General features: G+C 42.8%; 3 protein-coding genes across 5 annotated transcripts; 1 reads left to right on the plus strand and 2 right to left on the minus strand.

Moving 5' to 3' along the window:
• The first annotated feature begins 5,474 nt into the window (after nt 1–5,474).
• Nucleotides 5,475–7,362, plus strand: mul3 (mitochondrial E3 ubiquitin protein ligase 3). Of its 2 annotated transcripts, none has more exons than XM_084008117.1 (5): nt 5,475–5,605; nt 5,687–5,834; nt 5,941–6,028; nt 6,126–6,246; nt 6,327–7,362. In XM_084008117.1, exons 2-5 carry the CDS (start codon nt 5,718–5,720, stop codon nt 6,817–6,819), a joined length of 819 nt encoding a protein of 272 aa, XP_083864243.1. In that variant the 5' UTR covers nt 5,475–5,605; nt 5,687–5,717; the 3' UTR covers nt 6,820–7,362. The 2 variants fall into 2 exon arrangements, with proteins under 2 accessions (XP_083864243.1, XP_083864244.1); XM_084008118.1 differs by having other exon boundaries at nt 5,531–5,605; nt 5,690–5,834.
• A 118-nt stretch (nt 7,363–7,480) lies between these two features.
• eif2b5 (eukaryotic translation initiation factor 2B, subunit 5 epsilon) lies at nt 7,481–12,608 on the minus strand. The gene is made up of 16 exons (XM_084008116.1): nt 12,418–12,608; nt 12,065–12,189; nt 11,799–11,984; nt 11,544–11,721; nt 11,379–11,459; nt 11,221–11,298; nt 10,834–11,146; nt 10,594–10,739; nt 10,237–10,381; nt 10,057–10,158; nt 9,866–9,967; nt 8,785–8,875; nt 8,555–8,678; nt 8,348–8,473; nt 8,107–8,217; nt 7,481–7,803 (listed from the first exon to the last, which is right to left on the minus strand). The coding sequence occupies exons 1-16, from the start codon at nt 12,571–12,573 to the stop codon at nt 7,738–7,740; spliced, it is 2,130 nt and encodes a 709-aa protein (XP_083864242.1). The 5' UTR covers nt 12,574–12,608; the 3' UTR covers nt 7,481–7,737.
• Nucleotides 12,609–13,638: 1,030 nt separating this feature from the next.
• LOC311011985 (crystallin J1C-like) lies at nt 13,639–17,495 on the minus strand. 2 transcript variants are annotated; one of them, XM_084007240.1, is made up of 10 exons: nt 17,419–17,495; nt 16,486–16,552; nt 16,087–16,263; nt 15,770–15,868; nt 15,588–15,680; nt 15,352–15,508; nt 14,734–14,849; nt 14,330–14,407; nt 14,015–14,154; nt 13,639–13,916 (listed from the first exon to the last, which is right to left on the minus strand). In XM_084007240.1, exons 2-10 carry the CDS (start codon nt 16,550–16,552, stop codon nt 13,818–13,820), a joined length of 1,026 nt encoding a protein of 341 aa, XP_083863366.1. In that variant the 5' UTR covers nt 17,419–17,495; the 3' UTR covers nt 13,639–13,817. The 2 variants fall into 2 exon arrangements, with proteins under 2 accessions (XP_083863366.1, XP_083863365.1); XM_084007239.1 differs by having other exon boundaries at nt 17,426–17,485.
• Nucleotides 17,496–18,811: the final 1,316 nt, after the last annotated feature.

Raw genomic sequence — 18,811 nt, forward strand, 5'->3', positions numbered from 1 at the left:
TCACCAACATATCCTGCAGAGTAGTTGAAGCGTTTTTAATATTTATATCTATCTATTAAAGATAACAAAAGGAAAAGAATAAGTAAAAGGTTTGAGTGATTATCCGCCGTAGGTTGATCCGGATCTCCGTGCGGACTCTGCGCGTCCTTGCGCTCTTAGTGGAGACGAATCGTTCCGCTCCTGACATCCTCCTCCTCCTCTTCCTCCTCCTCCTCCTCCTCGGGCTTCAGCGTGAACAACCAACGAGGAGCCGATGATAGAACATCTGTGAACGTCAGCAGATGAGGGTGTAAACACGCAGACTTTCAGGACACGACAAGTCTGTGTTTTATTAGCTGTATAACCTGGTTGTGATAAACACGCGTTATCATGGAATGTCACAAACGTCTAGTGTAATATGTGTTTTATCACAACTTGTTGCATTTACTTTTTGTGTAACTACGTATGAAAAAGGGTCGGTGGTGGAGAGTAACTAAGTACATTTACTGGATGCAGGATGGCCTTTTTTCTAAAATTGGATTTGATGATGATGATGCAATTTAATTTATCAGGTAAAGGTGGCGCTAATCTGAAAATGTATTATAAGTGCATTCATTTTTCCTTCGAGGATACAGTTTGGTAAAACGATCTGTGATGTCGATCGTTTGTCTTTGTACATTTATTTTCCTTTATTATATTCATAGAACGTGATGTGATCATTCATCAAACTCCTTACCAGATTTTGGGTGTTTTAAACTGGAGCTCATCTCTAGGAATCAGTGCTGCGGTGCAGCGGAGTCACCGTCTCTACGTCATTGGTCCGGTTTGATGTCCTGTGCAACAACAGAGGCCTGTCCGAACTACAACAGCAATCTTGACTCCTTCCGTACCTTTCACAATAAAAGCACTTCACATTAAATCCTCAGGGGAATACTTTTGTATGGTTTATTGGTCACGCCCCCCAGTGAGTAAAGGCCTTTAATCCTCTCCATTCTGATGACGTCACAGTTTTTTTTTCTTCTTCAGTGATTCCATTCCATTCTGATGACATCACTGTTTTTTTTTTCTTCTTCTTCAGTGATTCCATTCCATTCTGATGACATCACTGTTTTTTTTTCTTCTTCAGTGATTCCATTCCATTCTGATGACATCACACTGACATCAAAGGCTAAAGGCTAATCTACTACAAAACTATACAGGAGGAGGACTTGAAGGCTGACCAGCTGAAGAAACGTCCTCAGACACAGGAGGAGAGACCAAAGAGACCAAACCATGCAGAAGCAGGAGTCGAAGCTTGACCTTGGTTGGTTTGACATCTAGAACCCAAGAGGAGAAGCAGGAGTCGAAGCTCGACCAGCTGAGGAAATGTTATCAGAACCTGTTGAATTTGACTTCCTTTGAGCAAAGTTCCAGACAAAAAAGGTCTTCTCCGAAAGCAACCAGGAGAAGGTGACCTTTGTGGAAGAGCAGGTCCTCTGCAGGCTGTTCCTTCCACCTCATGGCTTGGATTTTGCTCTGATTTGCAACGTCAGCTGTGAGACCTCATGAGGACAGCTGTGTGCCACCAAATCATGTCCAATCAATTGAATTGACCACAGGTGGAGTCCAATCAAGGTGAAGAAACATCTCATAGATGAACAAGAGAAAAGGGAGGGCACCTGAGCTATATTCCAACATGTCAAATGCTTAAAGTGATGGTTCGGAGTGAAATGCACCCTAGGTCATTTCCACCATGACATCCAGCCAAATACCCCCTCGGAAGCATTTTTAGCGATGGTCAACATTGGTCAAGATAGCCGCTATCAGCCGAATGGCTTAGTACTAGCGCTAACGGTACATTGTGTATATCTCGTAAATGACCCCACTAATAATGCATGGAATGTTACCAAACTTCTGCAGTAGTACACATAGGGTCTGTACTCACAAAACGAGGCATTTGAAAGTTTGTAAGTACACCAGGAGTTTATTTAAAAGAACGCCTGATAGCTTCTATCCTCTGCTGCTAACGCTAGCGCTGCGTCAACGCCGTGTTTACCCAGCTCTTGCCATCACATGAGTTTCACGCGAGAGTATGAAAAAGTTTCGCTGAGTTTTTATAAATGCTTGTATTATCAGGTCAACACATTTTTATTAATGCTTGTATTATCAGGTCAACAAGTGTTGACAAGTGTTGACCTGATAATACAAGCATTCAATTCAAGGATTCTCTGTGTTTTCACTCCAGGTGGAGTATTCCTACACTGTCGTGTTGAGTGACGATGAGCTCAGACCATATAGAAGCGTGGTATAGTTACAGAGTCTCGCTACATGCAATAAAAAACAGTTTCTCTCCCAACATGGAGCTGGTCAAAGCTGAAACTCCGCTCTCAGATAAGATAAAGCAGCTGTATATTGTCCGAGAATGACGCGTAGTACACAAATGTTGGTGAAGTGGCTGCAGCAAGAACAGAGTATCATAACTCATCAAAAGCAATGTGGGAAGAGGGAAGCAGTAGGTGTGCTCCCTCTGGAAGTTCTGCAAAAGTGACAAACGGATGATCAGATTGTTGCTGTGTCATCGTGTTGCAGAGCGACATTGGAAACAATGCACAGAGCCGCTCCTTGTTTTCCTCCAGCGGCAGCTCGGAGCTTAGTTTTACTGGTCTGCCTGACTCACCGAGGCTCATGAAAGCTTCGATGGGCGTCAGAACAACCTTCGTCTACGATGAAAGCAAATGTTTGAGGAATCTTGTGGAATTTCATTTGCAGAAAGCTTGCTAGTTTCTCTGCGTTCCGCTTTAAACAATCGCGTAAAAATAAGAAATGTCAGAAATCTCTGTCAGAGATTGTCTACGTGTCATACACAGTTTGACACCACCAGTGTTTACTTTCCTCTCATACCAGTCGACAGTGGTGTTTGCAAATTATTTAATAAATGAAGTATTATAAAATTGCGATACAGATGCCTCACATCAGCCAAAACCAACTTTCATGGATCGGGTGTTGTATCGTCAATGCATATTATTTTAATTCTCTGTAATTATAAAATGTGAACACTCACACTCATCTTTACCAATCTGATGTCAAAGCAGCATCGATACCTGCAAAAGGAAGGCCGTTCCCATCAGATGTACTTGCCGTTTAGTGCTATTTAGTAGGTCAACATGCTAAGATGCTAAGGCGTTAGCATACAAGCATTGTTCCTGTGAGCATTCTTTACATGTAAACATCCCTACTTGTGTTACTGGGGACTCCAGCTTCAATTTTCAAGGCTGCAGAGTCTGTTCATGTCCTGGAGAATGGACCAGCATTCATATAAATACCCGACATGTCTTCTTTCACACACGTTCATACACTTATGACAAAGGCTGATGGATCCTGGCTCTCATCGAATACTCATTCACACACATTTCAGGGTTAATTTGGGGTCGATATTCGACACTGGAGGGAGAAACTGGAGGAGCCTTGGGAATCGAACCACCGATATACCGACTCAAGGACTTCTTGCTCTATCTCTAAGCCACAAAAACATAAACGCAAAACATAAAAACAGCTCCTGTGCTTCTCATTTTCCGCTGTCTTAATTACAGTTTCATACAGCAGAGAAAGGAACGTCCAGGCGTGGGGGAGTGTGTCTTCTGTCCACTTTCACTCATCAGCGAGAGGAAGGGCCAAATTGTGCAATTTTTTTTTTTACAAATATGAGAGAATTGAGAGCGGTGAGAGTCGGAGAGGATTTTTCTCTGCTGATGAGATAACTGTTCACGAGCCAAATCCTATTTATTAGACAAAGAGATTACCCTTTTCACCTTAACCCTGATTGTGTTGCTGTGTTTCGCATCAATCCATCCGTGAAGTCCCGGCTCGTCTCCACGGAGACGTGTTGAGACTGTCATCAGAGGGGTTTGTTCCATGCAGGTCTGGAGGACCAAAGCTGCACATATTTGTGAGAGAAAAGGGCTCCAACAATAAGGACAGTAACGTCATTATTTTATTACGTCTCAGGGCATCAGGTGTTGAATTGAACTGTCGCCTGCAGAGATGCCCCTCTGAAGATCTGCTGCTGTTTGTGCACAAACTGAGGTCACATTTTCCATTATTTCAATATCTGCCAAAAAAAAACAAACATTTTCCACAGCATGGAGGGAAAAAAAGAAGGGAGATGGAAACAACAGGTGAACATCCAAATGACAGGAGACGATATGACCGTGCATGTAAAACAGGTGTGTATTCACTGTCAAATACTGTTTGCCAAGAGAACATAGGCAGCTATTCAGCACAAAGGCAGAGAGGCAGAGAAAAAGGGGAAGCTGGCAAAGTCTGTGACGCTTTACTGTTTGATGCATGAGGCGTAACAACGCTGGCAACTTTGGTTAAAGACACAATCGCTGTTGAGTGGACTCAGGTGATCTGGATCTCTCTGGGGAATCACACGAGGTCAATCTGAGAGGTCATGAGATCATGCTCTACAAAACGACTTGATATCTTCAGGCCGCTAAAAGTCATTATAATGAAACAATCACATGCAGCCTATTGCAATCTCCAAAAATGCAATTAAGCTGCATTTTAATGTAGCTGGTCAAAGTGTTTGGTAGTTAAATGGGTAATAATGCATTACTTCATAAAGCAATCATACACTTTGTATGTAAAATCTCCGCTCAGCCGTCGTCCACCCACACAGATGTTGCCACTTGTTGCCCGTGTCTTCCCAGGACTGTGTGCCTACCCTGTTCACACTCATCGATGTTTACAGTTTGGTGACATCACGTAACTTCCGGCATCGCTCCGCCCGACTCACACCCGACTCGAGGTCTGAGCAGACATATTGTAAACACCTGTTTGCAGGGACTTGATTGGCAACCTGACTAACTGTAGTGGAGTAAAAAGTACAACAATTACCTCTGAAATGCAGTGAAGTAGAAGTATAAAGTAGCATGACATGGAAATCGAGTGAAGTACCTCCACGAGGAGAGAATACTTGAATAAATGCTTCAGAGCAAAGTGAGCTGGAGCTCAGTTGAACTCTCAAATTGTTTGATTTCCACAAGAAAATAAAGCTATTCTGTACTACTTGACTCACTCATTCATGTACAATGTCATTATCACTCGACAACACTGTGTATTATCAGGATTCTGTGCAGATATCACATTATATCCTCTTTCATGTGTGCAATAATGTGAACTCAACTTCTGTCCACAATTATATTTCATTTAATACACCTTTTACCTACTTATTGCCATTACTTTGCTGCTGTAATACTGTACATTTCCTAATAAAATTATTATTTTATTTTTACTTACATACAATGATCACATTGAAGTCTTATAAGCAAATAAAGAGTGAGTTCGAGCCCAAATGAAAACATATTTAACATAAATATAATGCAAGCATTATTAAATATCAAACTAAACAGTGTAAATGTTAAAGAATCCAACAGTAGACGTGTTTAAACCTTGGATGTATGCTTCCCCCTGGTGGTTAAACAAGCAACAACAACTAAAAATGCTGCTCGTTCCCTATTGGCTGATGAATCGTGACGCGTCATGCGCAAACAAGGAAATGAAGCCAGCGTAATTACAGGTTTTGTTTTCGGTTTATGGGACCGAACTGCAGGTGTTTGAGGGGTTTTCCTGCTACTTTTGACAGGTACGTTTTATTCCACATATCTGTCCTTTATCTCAGGTATTCTTCGACGTACTTCTACTCATGTGACTCGTGTCTGTGCAGCAGTTTACCGGGACCTTCATAGGTCACAGAAATGGGCGACTCTGCTGTGAACCCGCTGGTTTTGATCGGCGCCTGCTCGAGCTTCGCCTTTTCTCGACTTTTCTACCATTTATACCAAGAAAAGAAAGAAGAATTAAAAAAACTTAAGGCAAGTAACCGACATGTTTGTTTGTGTCATGTTAAAGTACCCACAGCGGCTTGGAATGATTTAAAAATGCTTATTGAATATTTTTACTTTACTTTTTTTTTTTAAGGAAATACCTCTTTTCAAGCCAGATGAACATTTGGTCAGAGTACTGAAATCATCTCCTCAAAAAAAACTTCAGTATGTTGCTGTAGAAGGTATATCATTTCTAAAAATGTGCATTAAAAAAAAAAGAAAAAGAAAATGGGATGAGTCACAGATGTCTTACCGTTTCCTGCATGTCTTGTCTTTGAGGTGTTGTGCAGCCGGACGGGGAGCCTCTGGCCAGCAAGTTTGTCCCGCGATACTTTGGTGTGATTCAGAAGATAGCCGTGGAGGAGAAATGGAAATACTGGAACTCCCTCACCAACACGTGGTACGTTAAAAACCTCAATGAAACCAAAGTGTCTCTGATTTATCTGCCCGTTTAAAAACACTTTGACTGCTTTCCTCCAGGAATTCTCGGACATCGAACAGAAAAGAAACCAACAACTCGGTGCCTTTCAGCCTGATCAGCCCCGGGGCCTACATCACTGACCTGTGTGTGAAGATCCAAAACCCCCTGGAGGCCTCCGGGTCCTACCTGGACAGGGTCTACTACAAAGTGCGGCGTGCTGAGGAGGGCTTGGTGAACGTGGTGATGCAGAACATCAGCGGGGAGAGAGCGGTGGGGATGGAGGAGAGCGAGGAGCTGCTGCGGGTGGGGAGCACCCTGACCGGTTTCGGCGAGGTGGTGCTGGAGGGGGGTCAGGTGATGAGGCTGCAGGCCCCGCAGGACGGCCGCAAGTACATCCTGGTGCCCTCCGACTACAAGAGCTTCATGGACGGGCACGAGAACTCAGCCAGCATGTGGAAGACACTGACGGCCGCCACCGGCATCACGGGGGCTTCTCTCCTCGCCGCGGTCGTGTACGGCATGCTGGGAAAACAGGATGACAAGACGAAGTAGACCTCGCTGCAGGTTTGACAGCTCGGAAAGCTGCGTGACGGCTTCTTGGATGTCCCAACACTGCCTCGGGTGTTCACCTTAGATTCCACAGCACCATCCGATGCTTAGATAAGGTGTCACGGCAGGTGCATCGACTAAAAACCAAACCCAACCACATTGGACGGAAACATATTGGAAACGCAGCATTTTAGAGAAACTACTATTCTAATTATGTATAAACTGTTGTCAAATATTTAGTTCCAAGTTTTTATCCAGTGTTAAGGTTAGTTATAAGGTTGTCTACTTTATAACGAGGTAAATGATGGAGGCTCGCTACAAGATCATATTCATTGGAGGTCAGAACTACTTTATAAAAGGGATCATTTTAGTTTTTGTCATGATTGTTTTTTGTGAAAGATAAAATCAGTAAGTTTAAGGAGTTATGTGGTGAAATCGATCCCTTATTTTCACAGTATTCTTATGTTTTAACTGTGAACCTGATCAAACGAATCACTGATATCTCACATCCAAACAGGGTGGAAATAAAATCCAACTTTAACATGATTTGGACTTTATTTAGCAGATTAATTCCTCTTTATTGTGATGTTTTACTGTGAATCATTTTCAGCGATGTGGTGTTTAATTTATTAAAACCTTGAAGCAGCGGTTTTATATTGAGTGAAAGATGCGTTGTTGACAGAAAGTGAGACGGACGGTACATTTCCCAGCAGTCCGAGGGTCGTTCTTCTTTATTTTGGATATTGACGGTCATAGTGCACGGCTCTTACGTGACGTAGCACCGTGAGATTTTAAATGTGTCCTGGTGGATGTTGGTGGCAGAAAGCTGCCGCGGAGGGTAAAACCAGCGGCCTGAATCCCTTCATTCAAACAACAGTTCTCAAGTTTTACAGTCGCCTTTGTCCTTCCTTTAAGCGCTCCTCATTTATCCCCTTCCTCCTCTGAAGACTCCTCCGCCTCCTCCAACCACTGGATGAACTTCTGAAGCTGTTGGGAGAGAAAAAAAAACATACATCAGAACAGGAATGTGAAAAAAATCCAGCACGGGTGCTAGTGGACGTGAGAAGTGACAAACCGAGATAAAACAGAAAGCAAAACATTCAACTAATTTGAGAAATGTCATGAATGAAGGGGGCTCCAGGATTTTGTAAAATATATAGCAAGACTAGCTAGACAGGTCAGATAATGAAACATATTCCTCTTTGCAAAACAAGCTTATCATTCATATTAATGACTGTTTTATTACAACAGATGTTATAGAGTAGAGTCCCGTGCGTCTACTGTACTTACCCCCTGGTTCTTGCGGAGCTGCCTGCTCTTGTCCGTGGTGGCTCCCTGTGAGAACCAGCGCAGTATCATCTCCTCCTCCAGGATCTCCAGCTGGTACATGTTCATCAGGATCTGGGTGTGGAAAACAAACAAACAGCCACAGCTTCTTCAGAACTGGGCACATTCCAGGCTTGGTGCAACCGCGGAGCACGTAGTTCCTGATGCTCGATGTGTATGCACGAGTGTGTCGACGGATCCTGACCTTGACCATAGCAGCCCAGTGACTCTCCTGATCCAGGAAGTGTTCCTCGAAGGCGGACAGACAGTCCAGATGGTCCTGTGCTCTCTTCACATAGTTCTTAAACACCGGCGCCCATTTCTTCAGCAACTGAGAGAAGGACAACGACAAGAGTGTAAATAAACCCCGAGGATCTGAGGGGACGTGAGCCGAAAATAAAAGGGTGTTCACCGGCAGGAGCAGAGCGACGTATTGTGACGGGGTGAGCTGTGGGCCCTGCTGTTGGAACGGGTACTCCAGCACCACTCGGGTTAAAATCTGCATCACCTCCTTCAGGGTGATGTTGTAGGCGTACCTGAAGACAAACAGTTTATTCAAACCGAATGTGCAAAAACCAAATCACTTTTAAAAAGACAGCGATACAACTGTGAGGCTTTTTTCCCCCTCAGGTTCTTCCTTACTTGAGAGAGTTGATCTCCAGTACGAGATTGTCAAAGCTGATGTTCTCCTCGATCCCTCTCTGCAGAGTCCCCAGCACCTCCAACTGGAAGACTTCACACACAAACAGACCGAAAAACGAGGGTCAGAGAGGAGGACGTCTCATCCCAGACACACAACATGTGGGCTGAAGTCCTCACACAAATACAAATATCATCTCAGTGGAAAGAGATGATGTTAAACAGATTGGTTTAACTTTAATACAGTGACTGGTGATAACCCTACTTTCTATTTTTAATGCTGTGTAATGGCTGAAAGAAGTGTTTAAACTTAATATCAAATATGCATATAAAGAGTTAAGGTATATTAATAGGCGTTAGTAGTAAAAACAATCTGACTGGGGTGATTTAAGAGGGGTCTAGGGATCTAATCCACCCCCCCCCCCCCCCCCGATCCTGAGCTAAAAGTAAAGAAATTCGATGACTAATACACTATTATTTTTTTAAACAGGGAAGTTACAAGGGGAAGTTACAAGGGACTCAGCCGTTTGTTATGCGATTGTTGTATTTCCTGATATTCTTGCTGCCTTCAAGTGGTATCAGATTACGGTAAATACAAGTTGCCAACTCAGAAATTGCACATGAGGTCATAACTTTGAGTCGGGGAATATTTTGAGTTCCCCAGTTGGTGTGACCAGAACCTTTTTAACAGTGCAACAAGTATTATCCGCTTGTGTACATAGTATTAATCTGTTATCCTTGTACACTTAGCTTGACATAGATTCTATGGACAAATGGACTACAGTCTGCTAGTGTGGTGCAAAGTTATTACATTAGCATAAAAAGGCTTTAAAGGAGGTGACATCACACCTCATGTCCACAAGTGTGTCAATTCATCCTAAAAACAAAGCACTTGAACATGACAGTCTCCCATTCATGACATACTCCGACTTCACAAGTGGGAAGTACGACCTTCCAACTAGCACGTGAAGGCATCATAAGACTTTCGATTTTGTCCGTTTTTTTTTTGTCTGTATTTTGTCTCTTTGGCCAGTAGGGGGCAGCGATGTGGTTCCAACAGACAGCTGAAACGAACAATTCTCACCTTTGACGTCGTCCATCTCGGGGGAGGGGATCACCGGGTCATCAGTGTCATCAGGCTCGCTGTCCTCGCTTTCACTCTCAGGGTCCTGATTCAACTCCAGACCTGCCGCACAGGAAACAGAAGCCAGGCCGCTGAGACGTGGACTAAAGCATCATGGGAACTTACCAAGCCAGCCACGCTGCCATCTTTACCCCAGAGACAGTGCGACAGCTCTTCATCCTCCGTGTCATCCAGGCTGCCGGCCTTCCAGATGTAGCCTTTTCCCTCCGCGCCGACCTCCGCCGGGTTGAACGCTGGAGCGCAGAAAGAAACAAGCTCGTTACCAACAAACACTTAAGCATTTTGTTCTCATTTTGTTGTCCAACACACACCTTTCAGTTTGGCCTTGTCCTTGCTATGACCGACCTCGGCATCGTCACTCAGGAATTCATCATCATCCTCCTCCTCCTCTTCCTCTGGATGGTGCATGGACACCACGGTGCCCTCGGGGAGGGAGATGTTTGGTCCGATCACCACCTTGAAAACCAGCAAAGAAGAAAAAGAAATTTGAAACAGATTCAAAGTTGAGTTTTGTCACTTTTGAAACGATAGAATTGTTTGTTTTTTAATTGCTGGATCAGTTGAGGGGTTGGAGACATCTCAAGAGTGTGCAGACAAAGTGAGCAGCAGCTCTGCACCCTCAATGGATGGATGATGAATAAAACGATGACGAGGCACGCTTTGCTTACGTTATACGCCAGGACACACTGTTTATTCAGCTTCACGCCTTCTTTGACCACGGCCTTGTCGCAGACCACAGACTGGCTGATCCCCACTTTGCTCGCGATGTGAACGTTGTTCCAGATGTAGGCGTGGTCCAGGGTTACATCGTCACCTGTCGTGATAAAAAATAACACCTTTTATTACATAATCTCCAACTTTTAAGCACTTTTTTTTCATTTTGCATACTCCCGGTTAGAGGAGCTCACCTATGGTGCAATTGCTGCCGATGACGCTGTTATAAATGTAACAGTTGGCGCCGATGCTCGTGCCACAGCCGATGAGGACGTTCTCCTCCATCTGGCTGCCGTGGCCGAGGCTCACTCCGGACCCCCGGTAGACGTTGTGGCGAGAATACGTGCAGCTCCGTCCCTTCTGGTCCGTGAAGTTGGCCTCGGGGGTGAGGGGGTACACCCACCGCCGCACGAGGTCCGACGACACCGAGTCGTACATGAGGAGGTTGGACACTCGGGCGCCGTAGCCGTCCTTGGTGGTGTGCATGTGTATCTGGTTGCCCAGAATCTAATCAGAAAATAAAACCGTATTATGTGCTGAACGGGCATCTATGGCGTAACGAGATCCAAGTTTCACTGTACCTCCTCGTTGACCAACATTCCTCGGACGAAGTCGTTCCTAGTCTGGTAGTCAAAATTGTCAGTGAAGAGCTCAGCAACCTGAAAAAGAGAGAGGAAAAACCCTTGTTAGCTCCATCGCTAATGAGTTCATTAGCTCCCGTCTCTGATTGGACACTAACCTGTGGGGAACAGATGCTGATGTGACAGTCCAGGAGGTCGTGTCTGATTTCAAACTCGTCACTTCCATTGTGGAAAATGTTCTGTAAAAAAAAAAACAGGAGCGATCAAATCAAAAAGTCCAAGTAAGTTCAAAGATGTGGTTAAAAGAAGAGAGACCCTCCTACCATGGGGAACTGTAGCCTCTTGAGATCCTGCGTCTTCTGGTAGTGTAAAATCCGCTGGCTCTTTCCGTCTATGGCGACGATGACATCGTCTTCCTCGCAGCGGGACTTGTGACCCGGCGACGACTCCTTGAACATCATCGTCATCACCGAGATGTTCTTCTCGACCTTTCGACGATGCCTGAGAAACGACGCAGCCGTGTTAAAGAGATGGCTTTTTCTCCTGATCGCATAATTATACACATTATTAGATCTCACCTGTGCTCTTGCACTGCCTGACTGATGTCGATATTCGACACAACGTCTCCGTAGACCAACACAAAGTCCGAGCGCAAGAGGGACTTCGCATCCACGTCCCGGAGCACGTCCCCCAGGGACCGGTACTGCTCCGAGGTGATGATGTGGACTGTGTTTGGAGAGCTGGGTCGACACCACTTCGACTTCCTGTCAGACACAACAGCAGGTCAACATCTCAATTTGCACACACAGCATTTGTTTTTTTGTTTTTGTTTTATAAAACTTACAGCAAGTGTTCCTTGATTTTACTGGCCATCCAGCAGCAGAAGACAAACGTCTCCTGCACGCCGGTGGAGGTGAGGAACTCCAAGGTGTAGTCGATCATGGCCACATTACCCAGCGGCAGCAGCGCCTGTCGTCATAGTAAAACGTGACAGATGTCATGAGTGAGGTAACTGCAGCGTCACGGTGGAAATAAGTGCTCGAGCTTCATTAAACAAATAAAACATCACAAGTGTTCGACTAAGGGTTTAAAATGTAAGCTCTGTTTAAATGGTCGCATCAGCGTCAGTCACTGTTTACAGCGTGGACGTCAGTTAGCTTCCATTAGCGCTACCGTTAGCTTAGCTCGCTGCCTTACCCGCGGCTGGTCTTTGGTCACCGGGAAAAACCTCCGGTTGAAGCTGTCAGCGACCAGAACGGCCTGCAGCGGCTGCTCCTCCTCCTCCTGCTCCTCGGCGCCTTTCCTGCCCGAAATGCCGGAGCCCGAACGGCTCTGTTTTGCTCTACCGGCCATGTTTGACTCCCAGGTGCCCACAGTGTTGCTGCTGAAACTACAACTCTGTCGTCAGACTCCGCTACGGAGGCCGCGGTGGGACAATCCTCTTCTTCTTCTTCTGTTGGATTTGATTGGCGGCTGGCATCCAGTTTACAGGTGCATTGCCGCCACCTACCGGACTGGAGTATGGTACATTCGACGTGCAGTTAGGATAGATGACAAATATATATATATATATATATTAATAGTAATAATATACATAAATAAATGTTAAACCCTATCCATTAATCCTGTTTCCCTCAAGTACTTGCTCTCATACCTCCTAATGCCTTCTGATCTTTGCAACATGTTCCCTACCGTGAAGCTCACTTTTTCCCTATGCTTTGCTGCTTTTAGTTCTTTGGGACAATCCTCTTTTTTTTCGAATTTGCAGTTAAACGGGTGTTACTTGTTTGATTTAGTCCCTGGGAATACGTCACCACTCCCGATTTATTCATTTATTTGCGGTTACATTTACATTTTTTTCCTGCGTAAAAACAAAAACGAAACATGGGATTTAATTACAATCTAAGATTTATTTGTAATGTATTTGTATTTGTTAATATATTAGTATAAGTAAATAAATTGTTACACATAGCATTCTTATACCTATCGTTTTGTTTACAAAATATAACAACATTAAAAAAGGGTTCACATAGCAGTACTGAGTGTCCATGTCAGAATATTAAAATATGTATATCCTCAAGTTAACATGTTGAAAAACGATTTGGGAGATAGTTTCTTTGATTTACCCCCCAAAATCACAACTATAATCCAAATTTTATATTTCAATCCTTAAAGACCATTTGTAGCACAAATACGGTAATGATATATTATATATATCATATTTAAGAACTCCAATTGAAAAAAAGCAACAAAAAAAATATATATTGAAAAGTTATCTTCTATTATAAGAATCCTTGCAATAATTATAATGTATCATCTGCATAACGATGATGTTTACCATACTTGGTTGACAAAGGCTGCACAAATGATTCTCCATACAATGTTTTTTTCAAAATTACTTTATTACAGAAAAAGCTACTGAACATCTGAACCAACATGTTTAACTTCATCAGAGACAAAAACATCGGGCTCCTGCCGTCCAACAGTTTAGGCAAGAACCTTCATTCGCTGTTCTGTAAAAGCTCAACAGTTTTTCATTTTGTTCTCAGCCTCCTCTGATTTACACCGGACATTACACCGCCATAAAAAGACAACAACTACTGGTGTTGTTTGGTTATCTTCTTGGCGCGCTCCAACACGGTGTCATAATGCAGGGTTTTGGATTTCCAGGAAGCTGGAATTCCCTCATATCCAATCTGTGAGAAGTCAAATAGCACATTTTATAAATCATCAGGCATGCAATACTGGCACAACATTAAATATAATGAATGTAAGGATGAGCACACAGTCATACCTGAGCCCCAAGACAGGCTCCAATGAAGGACCCTCTGCTACAGGTGCATCCCCCACAGCTCATGGTATCCCGGACAGCCTGCTCATAGTGTTTGGCTGTCAGGACTCCATGCAGCGCTGCTTGGAACGCACCAGGCAAACCTGAAAAATGGATAAAACATCAGCATGAATGGCGTGAGGGCATTATGACATCGTTTCTCAAAATGTGCTTAATACAGAATATGACAAGTCAGAGGAAGTACTGGATTACTGATATCTGATTCTTAAAAGTGCGAGCCACTGATGAAAGAGAGACAAACGAGCTTTGTGAGGATACCTCATGTGTTTGGGAACACAGTGGGGATGAGCTCCTGAGGAGTCTTTGATAGATTATCCTTCACCTGGTGAATGTGCCCTGGAATAAATCAGAAAAAGTAGGTAAACATGTAAAGATGCATTAAACAGATTCAGTTCAGGTTTTCTTTTTTTTAAGAAACATAGTAACTACTCAGTATACTAAACTCCACACGTGTCAGGGTTAATCATTGAATCTCATGACTCAGTCCTGTGACTTTGGAGAGACACACACACACACAAAGACACACACACACACACACACACACAGACACACACAGACACACACAGACACACACAGACACACACACACACACACACACACACACACACACACACACACACACACACAGAGACACACACACAGAGACACACACACACACACACCAATGACTGCCTTGTCCAGATCCTGGGGCTGCTTCCTGTTTGGGTCACTGAGCTGAGCGAGCACAGAGTCCAAGGCTTTTGGATCAGGTCCATTCAGGATGAAGTGCTCCAAGAACCTGGATATAAATAAATCAATCAATGAACAAACCATTTTATAATTCAGTTTTGTGAATCATTTGAACCATTATATCTCGAGTTTGAGGATGTTACTTAGAAGTTTGAATTTGGACATTTTTACTTGGCTGCTTAACTTCTCCATAAAGGAAATGTAAACGCTACTTAATATCTCACATTCTATGCTAAAACGTTTGTTTATCATGCATTATAATAAACAACCAAGCAAACAATAAGTACATGTAAACAGTTTGTTTTGAGGATTAAAACCATTTTGTGATGCTGTCGAGCATTTTCTGTGAGGAAGAGTCAGCATTAAGAACTTCCTAACGTAAATACTCCACTGTTTCTTTTCCTTTTTTAATGTAGACGATGGAAATTCCACGTCTTTTTTTTATCATTTAGTATTTGTTTCAGATGCCAGGATTCAGAAATGAACAGTATTCTCATCAGTGACAGAACATTAAAATAGTAATAAGTTATGTATATGATAAACACGCTGACCTTGCAGCTGCTAGAGTCTCTGCCACACATTCATCGTTGTTCTGGGTGACACGGACCGCCTGCTCCACCTTTTCCAGCATGTCAGGCTTCCCGGCATAAAAAGCCACTACGGGAGCCAGTTTGGTTATTCCATCAATCTGACAGTCGTTCTCACAGCCTGTGGGATTAACAACAAACTCGTTAGAGCTGTTCCTCTCAGTCATATCTTAGTGTTTGTAATGGAAGCGCTGCTGAACCTGTCTCCTCTTTTCCTGCATCCACATTCTTCAGGAAGCTCTTCAGGCTCGCATGTCTCCACGGCCCCTGGATGGGCAGCTGAGGTCTCGGCCCTGGTGTGCACAAGGGCAAACACATCATCAGTACTCCCACCTTACTAAGTGAAATGACTCCCCCCCCTCTTCCAGGATCGTTCTCCTACCTCCTCTGTCTCTGTACGGATCATTGACCGGCGTGTCGTACTCTGATCCCGGCCCAAAGAATTTCAGCGTGCGCTGCTTCAGATCTTCAACATCCAGACCTGAACATACAGGTTGCAGAAATTACACAGCAGCAAACAAAAACTTAATTGCACATAGATAATATTGCAAACAGGACCTTTGCATTGGTGAGGCGTGAGATATAAAACTTATGTTTTCTACAGTGAGGGTCTAATGTTGGGATAACTCAGGTGTTGTTTCTCCTTAAACAACAGTTTTCGTGAGGTAGTCTATAAGATAAATGAAGATGCAAGCATACCTCCACACTCGGATAGGGACTCCAGCAGGACAAAGGCCTGGTCTCCGTAGCAGCTCTGCTGGCCCGTCTTCCTCGTGTAGAAAGGGTTGGCCGACTCAGAGCGGAACTCAGGGTTCGGATCCTGATCCAGAATCGCCTGTAACTTCTGGCGGTCATACACCCAGTGGAGGGGCTGCGCTGTTGTGGGATGAGTCAGCATGGTTAATTGCATTCTGATCATAAACAGAAAATAATTCAAATTAGTAGTGAGTATGGAAAAGCAAAACCACTTTTATGTCTTTCAGGGTAACATGCCTGTTGATTGTTGAAAAAAAGAGATCCTTTAAGAGTATTAAAACTGGTTGGACTACATGAAGATGCAATGAACCCCACAGTTTGACACACTTTTACCCTCATTACCTGCTGCATCTGCAACTGCCGATCCTACGATGGCTCCAATCGCCCTGTTGGCCAGAGCTGCAGCCATCTGTCAAAACAAAGCATTGGAATTTAAGAGAATGGTCATTATCTGTTAATGAAAATTAATTATATACTATTGTGACTAGGGCTGAAAAAAAAAAAATCAAATGTACACAATTGGTTTTGGTGACACATCAAGCCAGACACCAACCCTTCATTGTTCTTGTTTCTACAATCGGATGATTTGCTGCTCATCTATGATTTATATAATTAATTATAAATAATAATAATAATAATAATAATAATAATAATAATAATAATTATAAAACTGAATATCTTTGGGGTTTTGGACCAAACAAAACATTTGGAGATGTCACCTTGAGCTCTAGGAATTTATGCAAGTCAACTTTCACTATTCTAGACAGGTCAAAAACTTAAGAGCCATCATTAACCAAAATAAAAAAAATCAATAGATCAATCGATAATGAGAAATATAAAATATAAAAATATCGATCAGCCGTGTATGTAATAGAGAAGATATTTCTCTAACTATTAGGTTAAACATGGGTGCGGCATTCATTCAGTGAACCAGTTCCTCATTAGCAGATCTTTAACTGGCTGGTAGTTTGAGTTTATCGACACTCGATTACTTTTCCTACATTACTTGTGCGCTAGCTTAAACACGAATGCTAACGTTACGTTAACAGACATTAACGTTAATATGTCGGTGTGAAGCACATTTCAGCAGTAGACTAACTACCAACAGAACCGTGTGACTTTAATGCAGCGTTGATTATTATTATTATTATTATTATTATTATTGTTTTACACCGATAGATAGCGCTGCGTCAAAGTTACGTTTAAACGCCTTAGACTGTTAGCTAACGTAAGCTAGCATTAAAATAACATTATGCCGACAACGAGAAGTCTTACCTTTAACTCCGTCAAAGGTAACAATTTAAACGTTACTCATCCGTGAAGTACAACCAGTGCTTTTCCTGCAATGGAAGGTTGTTGTTCTTTAAGGGTATGACCCCGCCCCCCTCATGACTCATACGTCACTTAAATCAGTACTTAGATTAAATACAATAAAGTTGCATTAATATGATTTCCATAGGCTAAATTGACACTGAACCATCAACCGCCACAATCAACCACTCAGTCATCTACAATTACATGTTTATATTTAGTATTTTTAGTCTTATTTATTTATAATGTATTTATTGTTATTTATTAATTAAATGTGTTCTTTTTGCCTCTTGTTCAGAATCAGAATCAGCTTTATTTATTTATTTATTTATTTCGGGCATGTCAATTAAATCGTCATCATCACACATCAATAATACAATACACATGGCCGATAGGGAAAGCAGGAGAAGCCAAGGCTTATCTAGTCCCGCCCCCATTACCCACAGGATAAAATCTTCATCATAATATTTTCTTATCTTTTGCATTTTTCATTAATTGGCCAAGTAAGTGTGAACACATAAAAGGAATTGGACTCTGGCTTTATGAATATACATACACAGAAAAAGACATACAACTAAAGCAAGAAAACAAAAGGCAAAAGGTCAACATAACTTTGACAACCATGTACAGATATAAATATAAGCAGATATATAATGCACAGAAAAATGAAGGAATAAATCTGAAATATATAATTTAACATTTTTTTGTTGCACTATCCCCTTTGCTGCTGTAATTCTGTAAATATCTAATAATGAAAGATCAACTTATCGTATCTTAATCAAACAATCAATAACCATCAGTTCAACTTCTTAAAATGTCCAGCATCTTTAATGAGAGTAACATCCCACAGGGCTCAAATAACCAGAATAACTGGATTGGGATTTTAGTTGCAGTTTAGAGTTAAATATGGCGTCATCTAGTGGCCAGTAGCTGTAACTGCTGCAGACATGAACGTTCCCTCTAACCACCAAGTAGCCTCCCCACCACTGAAGGCCTGAGGGACGGGTAGATTTGAGCACCTGAATGTTATTGTACAGTGGGAGAAAGAAAATAGGAGCACTTTGTAACATATTTGTTACAGTATATTGGTCTAAAGAGCTCAGAGAGCCCCAGAGGAAGGGCAATTTAAATAGTATGATGGTGTCTTCTGTGTGGAGTTAGCATGGTCTCCCTGTAAACTCTGGTTATCCTCCCACAGTCCCGAGACATGCAGGGTCGGGTTAATCGCTTTATCTATTATATTGTCATTTATTCCCATGCACGTTGATTAGAGTAATCTCAGTCAGCATCACACTGTGCAGGACTGAGAGTTACTATGGTTACTGTGGAAAAACAGCTCTTTATGCATACTTGTGTT

The sequence above is a fragment of the Eutrigla gurnardus genome, assembly GCF_963514095.1.
Source record: "Eutrigla gurnardus genome assembly, chromosome: 4".
Taxonomy (NCBI): domain Eukaryota; kingdom Metazoa; phylum Chordata; class Actinopteri; order Perciformes; family Triglidae; genus Eutrigla; species Eutrigla gurnardus.